The sequence below is a fragment of the Camelus dromedarius genome, chromosome 14, assembly GCF_036321535.1.
Source record: "Camelus dromedarius isolate mCamDro1 chromosome 14, mCamDro1.pat, whole genome shotgun sequence".
In the NCBI taxonomy this organism is placed as follows: Eukaryota; Metazoa; Chordata; class Mammalia; order Artiodactyla; family Camelidae; genus Camelus; species Camelus dromedarius.
The window spans coordinates 51,031,369-51,045,964 of NC_087449.1; the positions used below are offsets into that span (position 1 = coordinate 51,031,369).

A 14,596-nucleotide genomic window follows, 5' to 3' on the forward strand; every position below is an offset into this window, starting at 1 on the left:
TTCCAGCAGTTCTGTTTTGAAATAGGGTGACATCATGAGGGTAGGGTGATTCTCATAAGACTATTGCTATGTATGTTGTAGACTTTAAAACCCTTATTATGGTTCTCATGACAGAGGGACCAGAACCCACAGGGGGAATAAGGCATCCAGAATTGGGGCACCTTGAGTTAAAACCCTCTTATCTGAAGCAGCTCAACCCATGCAATCCTATTGGAGCCATTCTAAAGAAAATAAGATGGCTCAATGGCTAGATAGAATACTTGTTACTAAAAAGAAAGCCTACTAAGACCACTCTGGATTTCTCAGCAGTGCGACCCTTTGGGGCATCCTAGCCTAACTAATACTAATATAACTCAGGGTACCAACTCAAGGCCAAGAGCAGACATTCTCCTAAATATGTTAAGGCAGCTTGTAAAATAATAATGGGATGTACGGTAGGAAAAAACAAAAACTATTCTAAGACTTCAACATTAGCTAACATTTATTGAATTTTTACTACGTGTAAGACATTGTATAAAGTTTTTACACATATTACCTTTTCTAATCCTATTAATAACCCTATTTCCTCTGTGGTAACTATCTCTATCAGGCATATAAGGAACCTGAGGTTCAGAGAGATTAAGTGAACTACCCAAGGTCACAACGCCAGGACCAAGAGGAGCCAAGAATGCAACCCAGTTCAGTCTGACTATAAGCCCTTGTTCTTGATCATTGTGTTAAGATACTCCCATATAATTGATAATTACCAATTATTTCCATGGGGAAAAAAAGCAGTGAATTCAATAAAGACTTTTAAAAGATTAAAATTATCTTCAGGGTTTCATGGGCCCTTGATCTATCATTGTACACAGACCTCAAGTTAAGAACCTCTGCACTAAGGATCTCAAGGCCTCTAATACAGCGTAATACATTTAAAATCTGGAAAAAAAGGTAAAGTAATAATAACAATAATAGCTGTAATTTGTTGAGCACCTACTATGTGCCCGATACTGTGCTTAGTGCTTTATATACATTACCTCATTTATTTTTCATCTTATAATGCAATACCCATTACTCTGATGAGAAAACTGAGGTTCAGGGAGTTTAAATGACTTGATCAAAGAATTGGGAGGGAACTGAGCTCAAGCTGACTCTTTCTATGGCACCAGTTCCCACCCGAATCAATCCCAGGTCAAGGGTTTAAATTTACTGTCAAAACAAACACAGAACAAACCCTGGAGATGTATTTACCTGTATGACTTATGCAGCTCCATGACCTTCTCTTCAAGTTCCTTGGTCTGATTTGGGGCCAGTTTAAAATCACTAACATAATCCTCACCATGGAGTTCTGGGTCATAGTCTCCCAGCTCAGACTGGATGGTATAAGAACCTAATAACGCTAAGGTTGCAAAGGAACAGGGCAGACGTCCTGCAACTATGTCCTGCCGAAGTTGAAGACATAAATAATACCTGTAGCCAAAAGAGAAAAGATGTTACCATGTCAGCAACAACAATAACAAAATACAGAGAGAGGAAAAGGAAAAGACGTGAGACAGAGGTAGGGAGGGAGAATGAAAAAGTGATTAAGTAAATATGAAATAATACTAATAATTGCTAAATCTAGGTAGAGGATATATGGCTGTTCGTGGTACTATTTTTTTTTTGTATTCCATGTGTTTGAAATTTTTCCATATAAAAAGTTAAAAGAAAAACTGTAACTATGTTGGAAAGCAGTTTAGAAAGAAAAGAGGAAAAGCTGGGGGAAGTCTGAAGGAGGTAAAGAAACTAATATTTTGTTGAATGCACCAAGTTACTACATACACATAAATTATCTCATTTAGTCTTCACAAAGACATTTGTGAGATGGTTATTTCTGCCAGATCATAGTAAGAAGGCAGCCTCAGAGGCTAAGCTTGTTCAATGTCAGATAGTAATAAAGGCTATTTGGCCCCAAATCGGGCCCTTTCTTCTTTATCACACTGCTTGGCCAAATGTGTAGATACTGCCTCTCATATACAAAGATGACATTATTGATACATTTCCACTAGGATATGAACATTTTTTGGTATGTTTTGCCTCCAAGATGGGCTTAAATTGCATAGAGCCTTGCACACGTTACCATCTTATACAACTTGATTCCACCTGTGTGCTAACTGTTGGAACTTCAGACTGGGGTTGAAAGGGTTAAGTCAAACAAACTGACTGAGTGCCCCTACATGTCAGACACTCCATGTTATTCACACCCAAGGCGCTGACCTCCTTAGCCCTTGTTCTGACTCAGTTAACCAGTTCTGACTCTTACCAAACAGGAAAACTGGGGGGTATGATTAAATCGAAACTGCCTGTATTAATTAGAATCATATCTTTGCTTTGACCATAATAAGATGTTGAATAACATATGTATGAGCAGTCATTTTTACTATCTATGATTAGTCACTACATACATGTTTTTTAAAACATCAGAGCAATGCCAATCAAATCACAAGAATCTTAAACTCCTATAAAATATGAGTAATTAGTACAGATTTTTAGGGATTTGTTTCGTTGTATATATTAAAAAAAAAAACCTCAATGAATAAAGATGAGTAAGTAGCAACTCTAAGAGACAAGTATTACAAATATAACAAATATGAAAAGAAATAATCAAGACAATTTTTTCAGGCAGAGATATGGCAACTCAACTTCAAGAATGTACTAAGGATAACTAGACAAAGAGTAATTTTTTAAAATGGTATACACATTGTAGACATTTCACAGGACTTACCAATCAGACTTTTTTAAAGAGTCTTAGGCAATTCTCTTACTTGAGAGAGACGAAAACTGAAGCCCAGAGAGTATATACTTGTTGGAAATCAGACAGTTGACAGCAAAACCAGAATTAGCAGATTCTCAACAACCAATAGTCCAACTGAACAAACCTTTGCCAAGAACCTACTATGTATAAGGCTCCATGCAAGATGCTATGGACATAAACATGTACAGTAGTACTCATTACAATATACTGTGTTTCCATTTTCCTTTTCTGCCAATATTTATATAGAATCCAATAAAGGCCACTTTCTTAAAATGAATCAGGAAGCTGTTTTTAAAGAGTACTAGATTTATTTCATAAATTAAGTGCGCTTAAAAAATACTGAGGAACATTCAGTTCATGTACCTAATCATACAATTTAAAAGGGGAATAGGAAGAAATAATACTAACACTGAGACTTCAGCTTTTTGATCCCTTAAGAAAGAACACGGTGGGAGAGGAGTATTTAAAACAAACAGCAGAGCTATTTTGCCACTATATCTGTGTCTTGTCCTTTGGAGGATGGTGTGGTTTATAGGTTCCTTGTCCACAGTATGGCAAAATACCTACAGTAAGTAAGGTTAACTCCCCTGCCAGTTTCCTCCAGGCAAGTCGCAGATATCTGAGGTTTTGAGGCTCATTTATTTGCAAGCCTCCCTTGAAGTGACCAGAAACATTTTATCTTAGGTTTAATAGCTCATCATTTTTCTTCTATTCTGAATGGAGAAATTCACAGAGCTTATGATAATGCAATTACTTACCACACATTTAACTATTAATAAATTACTTACCTTGTTATATCTTCTGTCAACTGTGCTGGGTCAGGTGGATAAAACTTTACATTAAATGTGAAATTCCAAGGAATACCTGTAAAAATAAACACAAAAGAATTTTATGCTTATGTCTACGTTTCTGGTTGTTAGAAATATTTTAAAATATTCTCCCAAAAATCTTTTATCCCCTGAGTTTTTAAAAAATATTTTCATGCTTTGTGGATGAACTATTATTTTTGTTTTAAAAAGAAAAAACAGAAAGTTGTTTAGATATCACCTGAGAGAGTATCTCATCTTTTTACCTCATTTAATAATTTGTTTACAAAACTGTATAGGCAAAATAACATGAAGGAAACCATCCTATAGGTCAACATATTTGTAGCAATAGTTTTCAAAATATGACCTATAAAACACTCTGGTCCTCAGAGGTCATTCAAACGATCCATGAATGTTTTCTTTTGGTGTTGGCATTATTTATTTGTGGTATCTCTCAAAATTATCTCAAATGAACAAAAGCATTTTTCCCATTAATATGGATGAGATTAGGAGATTATTTTAGAAATAACAAGGGAGAGGCAATATAGGTGGCTCTTAGAAAGTATAGCTCTAATAAAAATATTGTAGGTATGAAAACTGCAAGAGTTCAATCCTAAAACTCATACAAGTGTTTCATATTTTTTATCTACAATGAAAATCAGAGAGTATGAGTGAAAGTTACATGGAGAATGCATTTCAGTTTTTCCAGCTAAGTGCTACCCCTTCATGGTTTTTCTAGTACGACTGTTGGCTTCCCAAAGAGTGGAGCCTGAGCTCAGTCAGAAATAAGTATGATTGGTTATGACACAAGAGTTACATTTTATTCAGTGCTTACTGTATGCCAGGCACTAAGCTAGCCCTCATATATATTAAATCATTTAATTCTCACAGAAACCCAAGAAGGTAGATACTACTATTAGTTCATTTTATTTAAAAAAAAAAATAGGGGCTTAAAATACACAGGTAGTAATCCAGGGTTCTCATATTCTAAATTCCATGCTTTTAACCACTGGACTCTACTACCCTACTACAAACATCTGTGTTTCAAACACTGTTTTTCATTCAGTCCACAGTGTTTCTTTTTCAAATGTCACTTTTATTGCTAATAGTTAGCAATGACAATATACAAATTAAAACTGGAAGTAGTCTGAATGTCTTAATGAATATGTAGTTTTAAGCATGTTAAAATATTTAATATAGGAGTCTCTTGGAAATGGTTGATATTTTCCTTCAAAATTTGAACTAAAAGGTAAATTCCAGACGATATAACAAATTTGTCTCAAATTTAGCCAGTCTTAACATCTACCATCAACCCACTTCTAATGTTTCATATCCCTAAAACTTTAAATGGAACTTAGATCAGAAAAACAATCCCATAATTGTTTCTCATAAAAGATAGGGAGGGGATGGTGAGGCAGTATTTACACTACAAATACTGTAAATTAAAATACCATCTGTTGTTTCACGTTCTGATATGGTAAAAACCACACCAATCTAATCATTGTCAACTCATAATTCCCAGGTAGACATAAAAAAGGTGACTTCTATACTACATACAAAAATGTATTCGCTAGACCAAGTCACTATGGGAAACAAGATAGCCAAAAGAATGTTTAATAAATATGAATTCAGCATTTAAGAACTTTAAACATAAATTTAGTTATTTCATTACATATATAAATGGCAATTCTTAAATTGTATAGAAGAATAACACTAAGGAAAGAAAATTAGCAGTAGTTTAAAAAGCATGACTTTTGTTTCTCTTTGAGCTCTGGGTCAAGTAACTGATATAGAAAGCTTAGTAACACCCACAGTTGGGGAAAATAAGTACTTTCTTCTATTGCTGGTATGGGTGTAAACTGGCACAACACTATGGAGAATAATTTGATACCTATCAAAATGTAAAATGTATCTAAACATAAATTTAAATGTGGTCAAATGATATCTGTATAAGGTATTATTTGTAATAGCAAATGCCTGGAAACAGCCTAAATGTATTTATTTAGCAAGAAAAGATACATCGCCACCATATAGTGTTAGGTGAAAAAAAAAATCAAGGCAAAGAACAATACATTTGGAAAGCAACTGTGAAAGTTTGGGGTAGAAAAAAGTACATATTACAGGTATGATTATATATGCAGAGACTATCCCTATAAGGGTATACTATATACTAACAGCAGTTGGGGAACTCCTGGGGAGGGAAACTGAGAGTGAGGGGAAAGTGAATAGGAGATCTCCTTTCACTATATACTCTTTTACACCATTTGAACTTTGTACTTTGCACATGTACTGCTCTGTGTGTATGTGTGTATCATTTTTAAAGAATAATCTTTGTCTCTTCCCACTACAATGCAAATCCCTGAAGGCAAGAATTTTTTCTGTTTTATTTCGTGTATATTCCGACCACCTAAAACAGTGCCTGGTATATCCTGGCTGCTCAAGAATTATTTGTTGAGTGAATGAGTGAAATAAAGTAACTGAGCTCACAGCATTGTTGTGAAGGTCATATGAGAATGCTACAGCTCCCCCCAAAAATAGTTTTTTTTTTTAAAGATTGCACAAAAGAAGGATAACAGGTACTAGCATATAAAAATTATTTATCTACACATTAATCTGGATCCCCCAATGACCTAAAGTTACTAGATCTCATCAAATGAAAACATTAAAATTTAAAAAAAAAAAACCAAACTGTATTCCAGTTGGCTTTTTCCTCTTCATTTAACCCCAAATAAGGAAGTTTAACTATATTAGAAATAACCATATCCAAACAGAAATGTCCCAACTATTAACTCCTTTATGTTTGTTAACAACAAAAGTAAGAGGAACTCAAACTTTTGGTTCCTATTCTTTTCCATACAAGAGATACAAGTCTGTGATATTGCTAAATAAGATATCCAGTTTAACTGCAAGCAAGCTCAGAGTTAAATGCAACAGAGAAGCTAAAATAATTAATCACTTAAAATTCAAAAAATAGTAAAGTTAAGTTTTAGTCAGTGACCATTTCTAGAATACAATACATAAACGGTTGACCTTTGAACAACGTTGGAGTTAGGGGCCGAGACCCTCTGTGTATAAGGTAGAGTCCCCATCCCCGGGTTCCTCCCCATCCACGGTTCCTCCCTATCCGCCTCCCTATCCACAGTTCCGCATCCGCAGGTTCAACCAACCACACCTCCTACAGTACTATAATATTTACTATTGAAAAACATCTGCACATAAGTGGACCCACGCAGTTCAAACCTCTGTTGCTCAAGGGTCAGCTGTAATTAGTAATACCTTATAGAGAATGTTTAACAAAAGAAAGAAATGGAGGCTGGAAAAGCTCTAATATATTTTAACCTTAAAATTTCTGCCTTCTAACTCAGCAGCACTTCAACGACATTCCTGCCAAAAGTACATAACCTGAAGATTCGTGTACCATGAGGAAATAACAGACGGACCCAAAGTGACCACTTACAAAATGACTGGTCTGGACTCTGCAAAACTATCAATGTTATGAAATATGTTAAAGATTCAGGAACTGTTCCATTTTAAAGAAAGTGATGTGACAACTAAATGCAAAGTATCACCTTGTACTTTCTTTTGCTATAAAGAATATTATTGGGACAACAAATAGCACCTATAGTTTATAATATTGTTTCAATGTTAATTCCTGGCTTTTAGGAATTGTATTACAGGTATGTAAGAAAATTCCTAGTTTTTAGGATATGCAAATTGAAGTATATCAGGGGTAGAAGAATATCATGACTGTAACTTTTTTGTAAATTGAGGTAAAATTCATGTAATATTAACCATTTTAAAGTATACAATTCAGTACATTTAGTGGTACAATTCAGTACCACTTAGTACATTCACAATGCTGTATAACCATCATCTCCATCTAGTTTTAAAACATTTTCATCACCCACAAAGGAGACTCTGTATCCATTAAGCAATCACTCCCTTGCCACCCTCCTCCTAGCCTCTGGCAACCTCTAATCTGCTGTCTCTATGGATCTGTATTTCATATGAATGGAATCATACAAAATGTGGCTTTTTATGTCTGCCTTCTTCCACTTAGCGTAGTGTTTGTGGTTCCTCTGTGCTGTAGCATGTATCAGTACTCCATTCCTTTTTAAGAATAAATAATATTCCATTGTATGGATATATCACATTTTGTTTATCCATTATCCACTGATGGACATTTGGGTTGTTTTCCCCTTTTGGCTATTGTGAATGATGCAACTTACACTTAAATGGTTCAGAAAAAAGGCCGCGTGTGTGTGTGTGTGTGTGTGTGTGTGTGTATAAACAGAAAATAACATAAAATAAATGTTGTAAAATATTAACATTTGAGGAATCTGGGTGAAGGGTATCCTGGAATTCTTTGTTCCATTCAACTTTTAAGTCTGAAATTATGTCCAAAAACTTTTAAAATCAATAGTTGAAAAAAAATTCCTGCCTTCTGAGGCAAGAAAACAGGAACTATCTCATACACTATTAGTGGTGGTGTAAACTACTATAATCAATTTAAAGGAGAGCAATTTGGCTATATCTGGTAAACGTACTCTATAGTCTAGCAATTCCACTCTCAGGTATATACCCTCAATCAGTGTCGGGGGTTTTTTTAACCTGTGGATCAGGATCAACTGTACAATCAGTTCAGTGGGTCAAAATCAGCATTTGAAAAAGTGAAATAGAGTATGAAAAAATAAAGTCAGAGGCTATCTCATAGTAAAGAATAAAAATTATTTTGTGAAAAATTTTTTCAACTGACGTGAATTCCAAAATCATGTTGTATAAGAAAAGCTAATAACAAATGATTAACTGTTACGTAATTCAACTTCTATGATGTTCAAAAAGGTAAAACATAATATTTTTAGATACACATTCATACGTTAGGTAGCAACAAAAAAACCTAATGGAATCATTAACACAAAATTCAGGACAGTGGTGACACCTGCAGGGGAAGGAGAAGAGGATGCATTTAGAAGGGGCATATCCCGGGCTACAGAATTTCTTAAACATAATTTGTATTATTTTATACATCAGTATTTTACATATATCTAGAAGGTATAAGGATTTCTAGTTTTTGCTCTGAAATGGATGGAGGTGGCTAGCCTGACTCAGCAGGGGGAGATCTCTCTTATTTAGAACCAAGGGAGTTAAACAAAGCTAAAAATTAAGCTGAGAGAAGGGAAAGAGATTTAGATAAATATCAGAAGAAGGTTCAAATGGATAAAGTTGAGTCCAAGGGAAACTTAAAAAAAAAAAAACAGGCAAACCAATACTATCTGTTGTATATGGATATAGAAATATGAAGGAAAAATATAAAGACATGGACTGAATCACCCCAAATTCATGAAAATAGATTTCTATGGATAAGCAGAGAAGGGGATGGGACCAGGATGAAAACAAAAGAAACAAACCTTATGTGTACTTTTCTATTTTAAATGTAAAATGTTAACATGAGTTAATTCTGAGTGATGGGTACATGGGTATTTATTACATTAGCCTTCATACTTTTCTATCGTTTTTGAAATAAGAAAAAATCTTGCTGGTAAATATTTATTACAAATTTAAATATTCATACTTTTTAAATTCTACTTCTAGGAATTTACTACGGATACATCTAAGTGAACAGATACAGAGAGATATATATATGTTCACTGCAACACTGCTTGTAATAGCAAACTATTGAGATTAACCCAAAATGTCCATCAACAGGACTGGTGACATATAAATCACGTTTTGACTATATAATCATTAAAAAAATTTTTAACAGATGAAATAAATTGATATATGTTGATATAAAGAGTATCCAAATTATCTTAAAGAGTGCTTCCATATTTATATCAATATATATAGAATATACATATTTATATTAAATATATTTATTAAAATATATATCTATAAAATGTAATACACACATTAAATACATACTTATATTAAAATGTATGTCTATATACACTCAGAACATGTCTGGAAAGAACACAAGAAATTAGTTAAAGAGAAGGGAAGAAGGGAGATTTACCCTGAATTATATTCATCTATATATTTTAATTTTATACCTCATATTTACATTACCTATTTTTAAAATTTTTAATTACGTATGGCATAATATACAACACAAAGAAAATACACTGCATAATAGTGTATAGTATAACTGTATTTTTTTTTAATGGAGGTACTGGGGATTGAACCCAGGATCTTGTGCATGCTAAGCACATGCTCTAAACCACTAAACTATTACCGTCACCCCCATATAACTGTATTTCTGAAAAGCAAAATTCATATATGCCTACCAAAAATTTTGCAGATTACACCAATTTAACAATAATTATATCTGGATGATAGGATTTGGAGACCTTTTACTTTCTTCATGATACATTTTCATAATGTTCAAATTTTTCACAATGGGCATACATTATTTGTGTGATGAAAAATCTGTTTTAAAAACCTAAAATCTTTGCTTAGGTAAATGTCAATTTTCTCTTTGGCTCAATGAAATTTTTACATTTTGATTCCCTATTAAAGTTTGTATTATGGACACAGTTTATTCTTTCCCATGTTGAAGAAAGAATTTTTATTATTCTGTAATTTTTTTTTTACACTTGATCTTAGGTTCTTTTTCTTCACAGGAGTTCTTTTTTTTTTTTTTTAATAGCCTGGAAGATAATCCACTAAATATTCTTCTCAACTCATCATAAACTCTGTTCCAACTTTTCTCCCTAAAGAGTCTTCTTGTATAATCATTTGTTCCTGAGTAATATTGAATATTAAAAGTACTTTCATTGAAAGGGGCCTGGAATCATGTTTTTTCTTATCATGTCTCAAATATTCTGGATTTTTTTTCACTCTGACTTGCATTTTATAGCAAGATTTTATAGGCAGGAAGCAAATATGGAAAGTTGCCAGTCCAAAGGAGTACTTTGTTTCTCTATCATAAGAAATATAAATAAATAGGGTCTAAAGGAAAATATTTCACCATAATAAAAGTGGTTTCTTTTAAGAAACAAATGAAAAATAAAATTTCTTTCAGGTAATATAGTTAAAACTTACTAATCATGATGAATAAACATCTATTGCTGTTCCTACAAGCATCCTCAAAACTAAACTAAAAGGCCATGTAATCATAAACAAGGAGGGAAATGTCTCTACCCTTTAGTCCATTGGGCCTGGGGCTACGAAATACTAATCTACACTTTTTTTCAGCTTAGACATATCTATCCCAGGACACCAGTCTGAGCAGCGTATTCAGTAGTAATATACGCCAGAAGGCTTGGAGCTAGAAGAAAGCCACAATGTCAGGAGGGCCACTGGCAAGAAATTTTCATTATTCTATTCTTTTTTTTTTTTCCTTTCCAGAAGTTTCCTATATACTTCAATTTGGAATAAGACTGTCAAAAAGGAACAAAAAAGAACTACAGAGAGGAAAACATGGAGAAAGTTAGAACTCAATAGTCCAGAACAATTTAAAAGGAACAGAATCAGGCAGCAAACTCCTAATTGTACGCTACTGCAGTTTCAATTGCTACCATTTTGAGAACTGACTCCCATATCCTTTTCTCTTCTGTTCTTTGTTCTTTTCCACCTTCTATTTTTCTCAGTCATTCCTATCTTCCCTTACTTTGCCTGGTTGTAAAAAAGAAATCACCAAGATCTGACCTACATCTCAACAATGTCTACCTCTGCTGTATCTTTCTATTATGGAATCTTCACCTTCCAAAGGAAGGCTTTATCTCAATTTCAAAACCATCTGCCATAGTCAGGATTCTAAAGTGACTCACAGCCAGAAAATGGTTGGAAATGCTCTGACCTACTAAAAGAAAGAAAGAACTATAAAAAGGGATATATTCACTTACCACGAACTTGCTTTTTTATTTCTTTGGCAGGATCCAGCCATGTCTGTAAAAGGAAGAAAAGGCATTCACACAGAGCTCCAAAATACATAAACAGAGAGCCAGGGTTACTGACCATCTCCAATAATGCCTCCAGGTCAAACTACATTTCCAATATTCTTTGCATTAATTTTGACCAGAGAAATGAGGGGCCAGACAGTTGGGCTTGAAGCCCAGCTCTACTACTTCCTAGCTGAGTGACTTTAGGCATCTCTGTACCTCAGTCTCCTCATCTATTAGAGGAAATAAAATAAGATATTAGTAGTAGCGCCTATCTCACAGAGTTATTGTGAAGGTTAGAAGAGTTAATATATGTAAAGCTCTTAGTACACAAGAAATGCTAAATAAGCACTTGTTATTTTTATTATTCTGTAAAGACTAATACAGATATTTAACCAGGATTATTGACATCACCCAGATCTTATTTTTCCCTCCAACTCTGACCCCTACCCTCATTCAAGTTTTCTATGTCAGCACAGTACCTGGTACATGGTTCATGCTCAGTTAATGTTTACTGAATAAATAACTATTTTGTTTTCCCACACTAAGTTCTCCCTTCACTATTCTCCAACCCCAACTTAAAATCTGCACACAACAAGGGCAGAGTTCCTCAACTAACAGTGGCCCGTGCAAAAATAATGGCACTTAAAAAGAGCCTCACCATTAACATTTTTCACAGGCTCCCTGAGAAACATTTAAAGACAGAAATTTCTAAATTGAATTGTATACAACACTCTTATTGACATAAGATACACTGTTAAGTACATAATACATATGTATAGATCAGTAAGTTATCCAAGTGAACATATATATATAATATTACCAACATCCAGGAGCCCCTCTCATGCCTCCTCACAATCTCTCCCCATTCTCTCTTCCAAAAAGTTTAGAATTGAATTTTAGTTTTTTTAGAAAAGAGGAATAAAGTGTCCCCTCCTCATCCTATACCAACAAGGACAAAGTCCAAGGTGTCTATCCCATTTGCCTACCCAAGGAATGGGCTTGAACACCACAATCTTTTATTTGTTTACATATTATATTGTGTTATATAAAGATAGTCACCACAGCGGACAATAAGCAAAGAGAACTCGTTTCCTTTCGTCTCCCCTGCCCCTGCAATTAACAGGTGATTAAGAAATACATGTTAAAAAAAACTAAATATAAAATTATTCTACAGTATAAAAACTAAACATATACTTGTTTAAGCCCTGTCAGAAAGTAGGGGGTAACCTAGGTGTTTCTCCTTCTCTCACTAAGACTAAAGAACTTTAAGTGTTGTAGGTCCAAAGGCAAGAAAAGACTAAAAGCACCAAATAGTAAGTTTTGTGAAACCTCTGAGAACCATGCAATCCAGAACTCTTAGCAAAGACTATTTTCTACCACTTTGGAAAGAACATCTCCCCAACATAGTAAGATGATTCCATATTTTCCATTATTTTTAAGAGAAATCTCCCAAAGTAGCCTTAAGCTGCCAATTTCTTACTGGGATTCCATGAGCCACTCTATGAAATCTACTCTAGGGCTAGAACTCCCATCAATTTGACATAGAGAGGGCAAATCCAGATTTGTGCCAATCACATGGGACTCCAAGGTATAAGGTACCTTATAGAGCAAATTATTATTGCTTCAGTATCTAGACCTTGGAAACAAAATCAAAACTGGTGTGCCCAAGATAATAAAAATCAATGTGCATAAGAATAGGTACTTTATACTCAATTTAAATTATTCAATTCAGAGCCTATTATTTAGCCTCCATATGCTAGGCACCATAGCTACAAAAAAAGGATTTAAAAATAGTGCTGCTCCTCAAGGAGCTGTCAGTCTAATGGAAGAGGCAAACAGTGAACAATTTGTTTTTTCAGAGAGGAATTCAGGAAATGCTTTTCAAAAGAATGTTTGGGAGATCTAAATTTAGGCTTGAAGAACAAACAAGAGCCAGGCAAAATAGAAGTGGAAGTAATTAGAAAGGCACAGGGTACAAAAGAGACCATGATACATCTGAGTTGCTGAATGTAGCTCAGTATAGCTGGAGCACAAAAGTAAAGGGAGAGATATAAAATGGAAAAGAACAGTAAGGGCCACATCATGGAGGCCATGGTATTCCATGCTAAGAAACTTGGACTTTATCAAGTTCTAGGCAAGGGGAAATCATTGAAGAACGTAAAATAGGAGTGACACAAACTTGAGGAAGCATGGCTGCAGACAGGGAGACCAAATAAGAAGTTGTTGTTGAGAATGATAATAGTCAATAAGAAACGTAGGAAAGTGGGGAGGGGTATAGTTCAAGGGGTAGAGTGCATGCTTAGCATGCACGAGGTCCTAGCTTCAATCCCCAGTACCTTCTCTAAAAATAAACAAACCTAATTACCCCCCAACCAAAATAAAATAATTAAGTAATATGATAAAATATTGGAAAAAAAAGAAACTCAATTGACCATATACATATATGGGTCTATTTCTGGACTCTTTGTTCTGTTCCAATAAACTATTTGCCTATTAAAAAAAGAAATGTAAAAAAAAAGGAATACATTTTCATAAAGAGGAAGAAAAAATTGGCAAAAAACTGAAAACAATCCAAATGTCCATCAACAATAGATATATACATACAAGGTATATTTGGAAATCCAAGTAGCATATTTCAGGAGATAGCTGGATAAGCAGGTCTGGCACTCAGAAGAGAGATTTGAACCAGAGATATAAATTTGGGCACTTTTCCCATATAGGTGGTAGATAAAACAGTAAAAATAGATAAAAATAACCCATGGAGGATATACAGAATGAAAAGAAAGAAACTAAAGATAGACCCTTGGGGAAGATTTACATTTAAGGAATGAAAAAGGATAAAGAGCTGAGAAGTAAACTCAGAAAGAGCGACCAAAGTGGTAGGAGGAAAACAGGAGAGACTGGTATCACAGAATCCAAAGGATTAGAATGTTTCAAGCTCATCAACACTGCAAAATGGACAACTTACATGAAGATGAAGAACTGTCAGATTTATCTTGCAAAGGACAGTTCAGCAGAGTGATAAGGGCAGAAATCAAAATGCAGTGAGTTATACCAAGTGCCAGTGAGAATGAGGCACAGCTGGAACTCTCCCTGCTGGTGGAAGTGTAAACTGGTAACACTGCTTTGGGAAA

General features: G+C 34.4%; 1 protein-coding gene across 24 annotated transcripts in view; it reads right to left on the reverse strand.

Annotated features, from left to right (window-relative positions):
- Positions 1 to 14,596, reverse strand: part of EPB41 (erythrocyte membrane protein band 4.1) — a 167,088-nt gene that overhangs the window by 67,961 nt on the left and 84,531 nt on the right. For all 24 annotated transcript variants that reach the window (XM_064493856.1, XM_064493847.1, XM_064493849.1 and 21 more), the window contains 3 exons: positions 11,424 to 11,466; positions 3,562 to 3,637; positions 1,231 to 1,449 (listed from right to left, as the gene is read on the reverse strand). In XM_064493856.1, the coding sequence (XP_064349926.1) occupies positions 1,231 to 1,449; positions 3,562 to 3,637; positions 11,424 to 11,466 (338 nt within the window). The remainder of the gene's footprint in view (positions 1 to 1,230; positions 1,450 to 3,561; positions 3,638 to 11,423; positions 11,467 to 14,596) is intronic.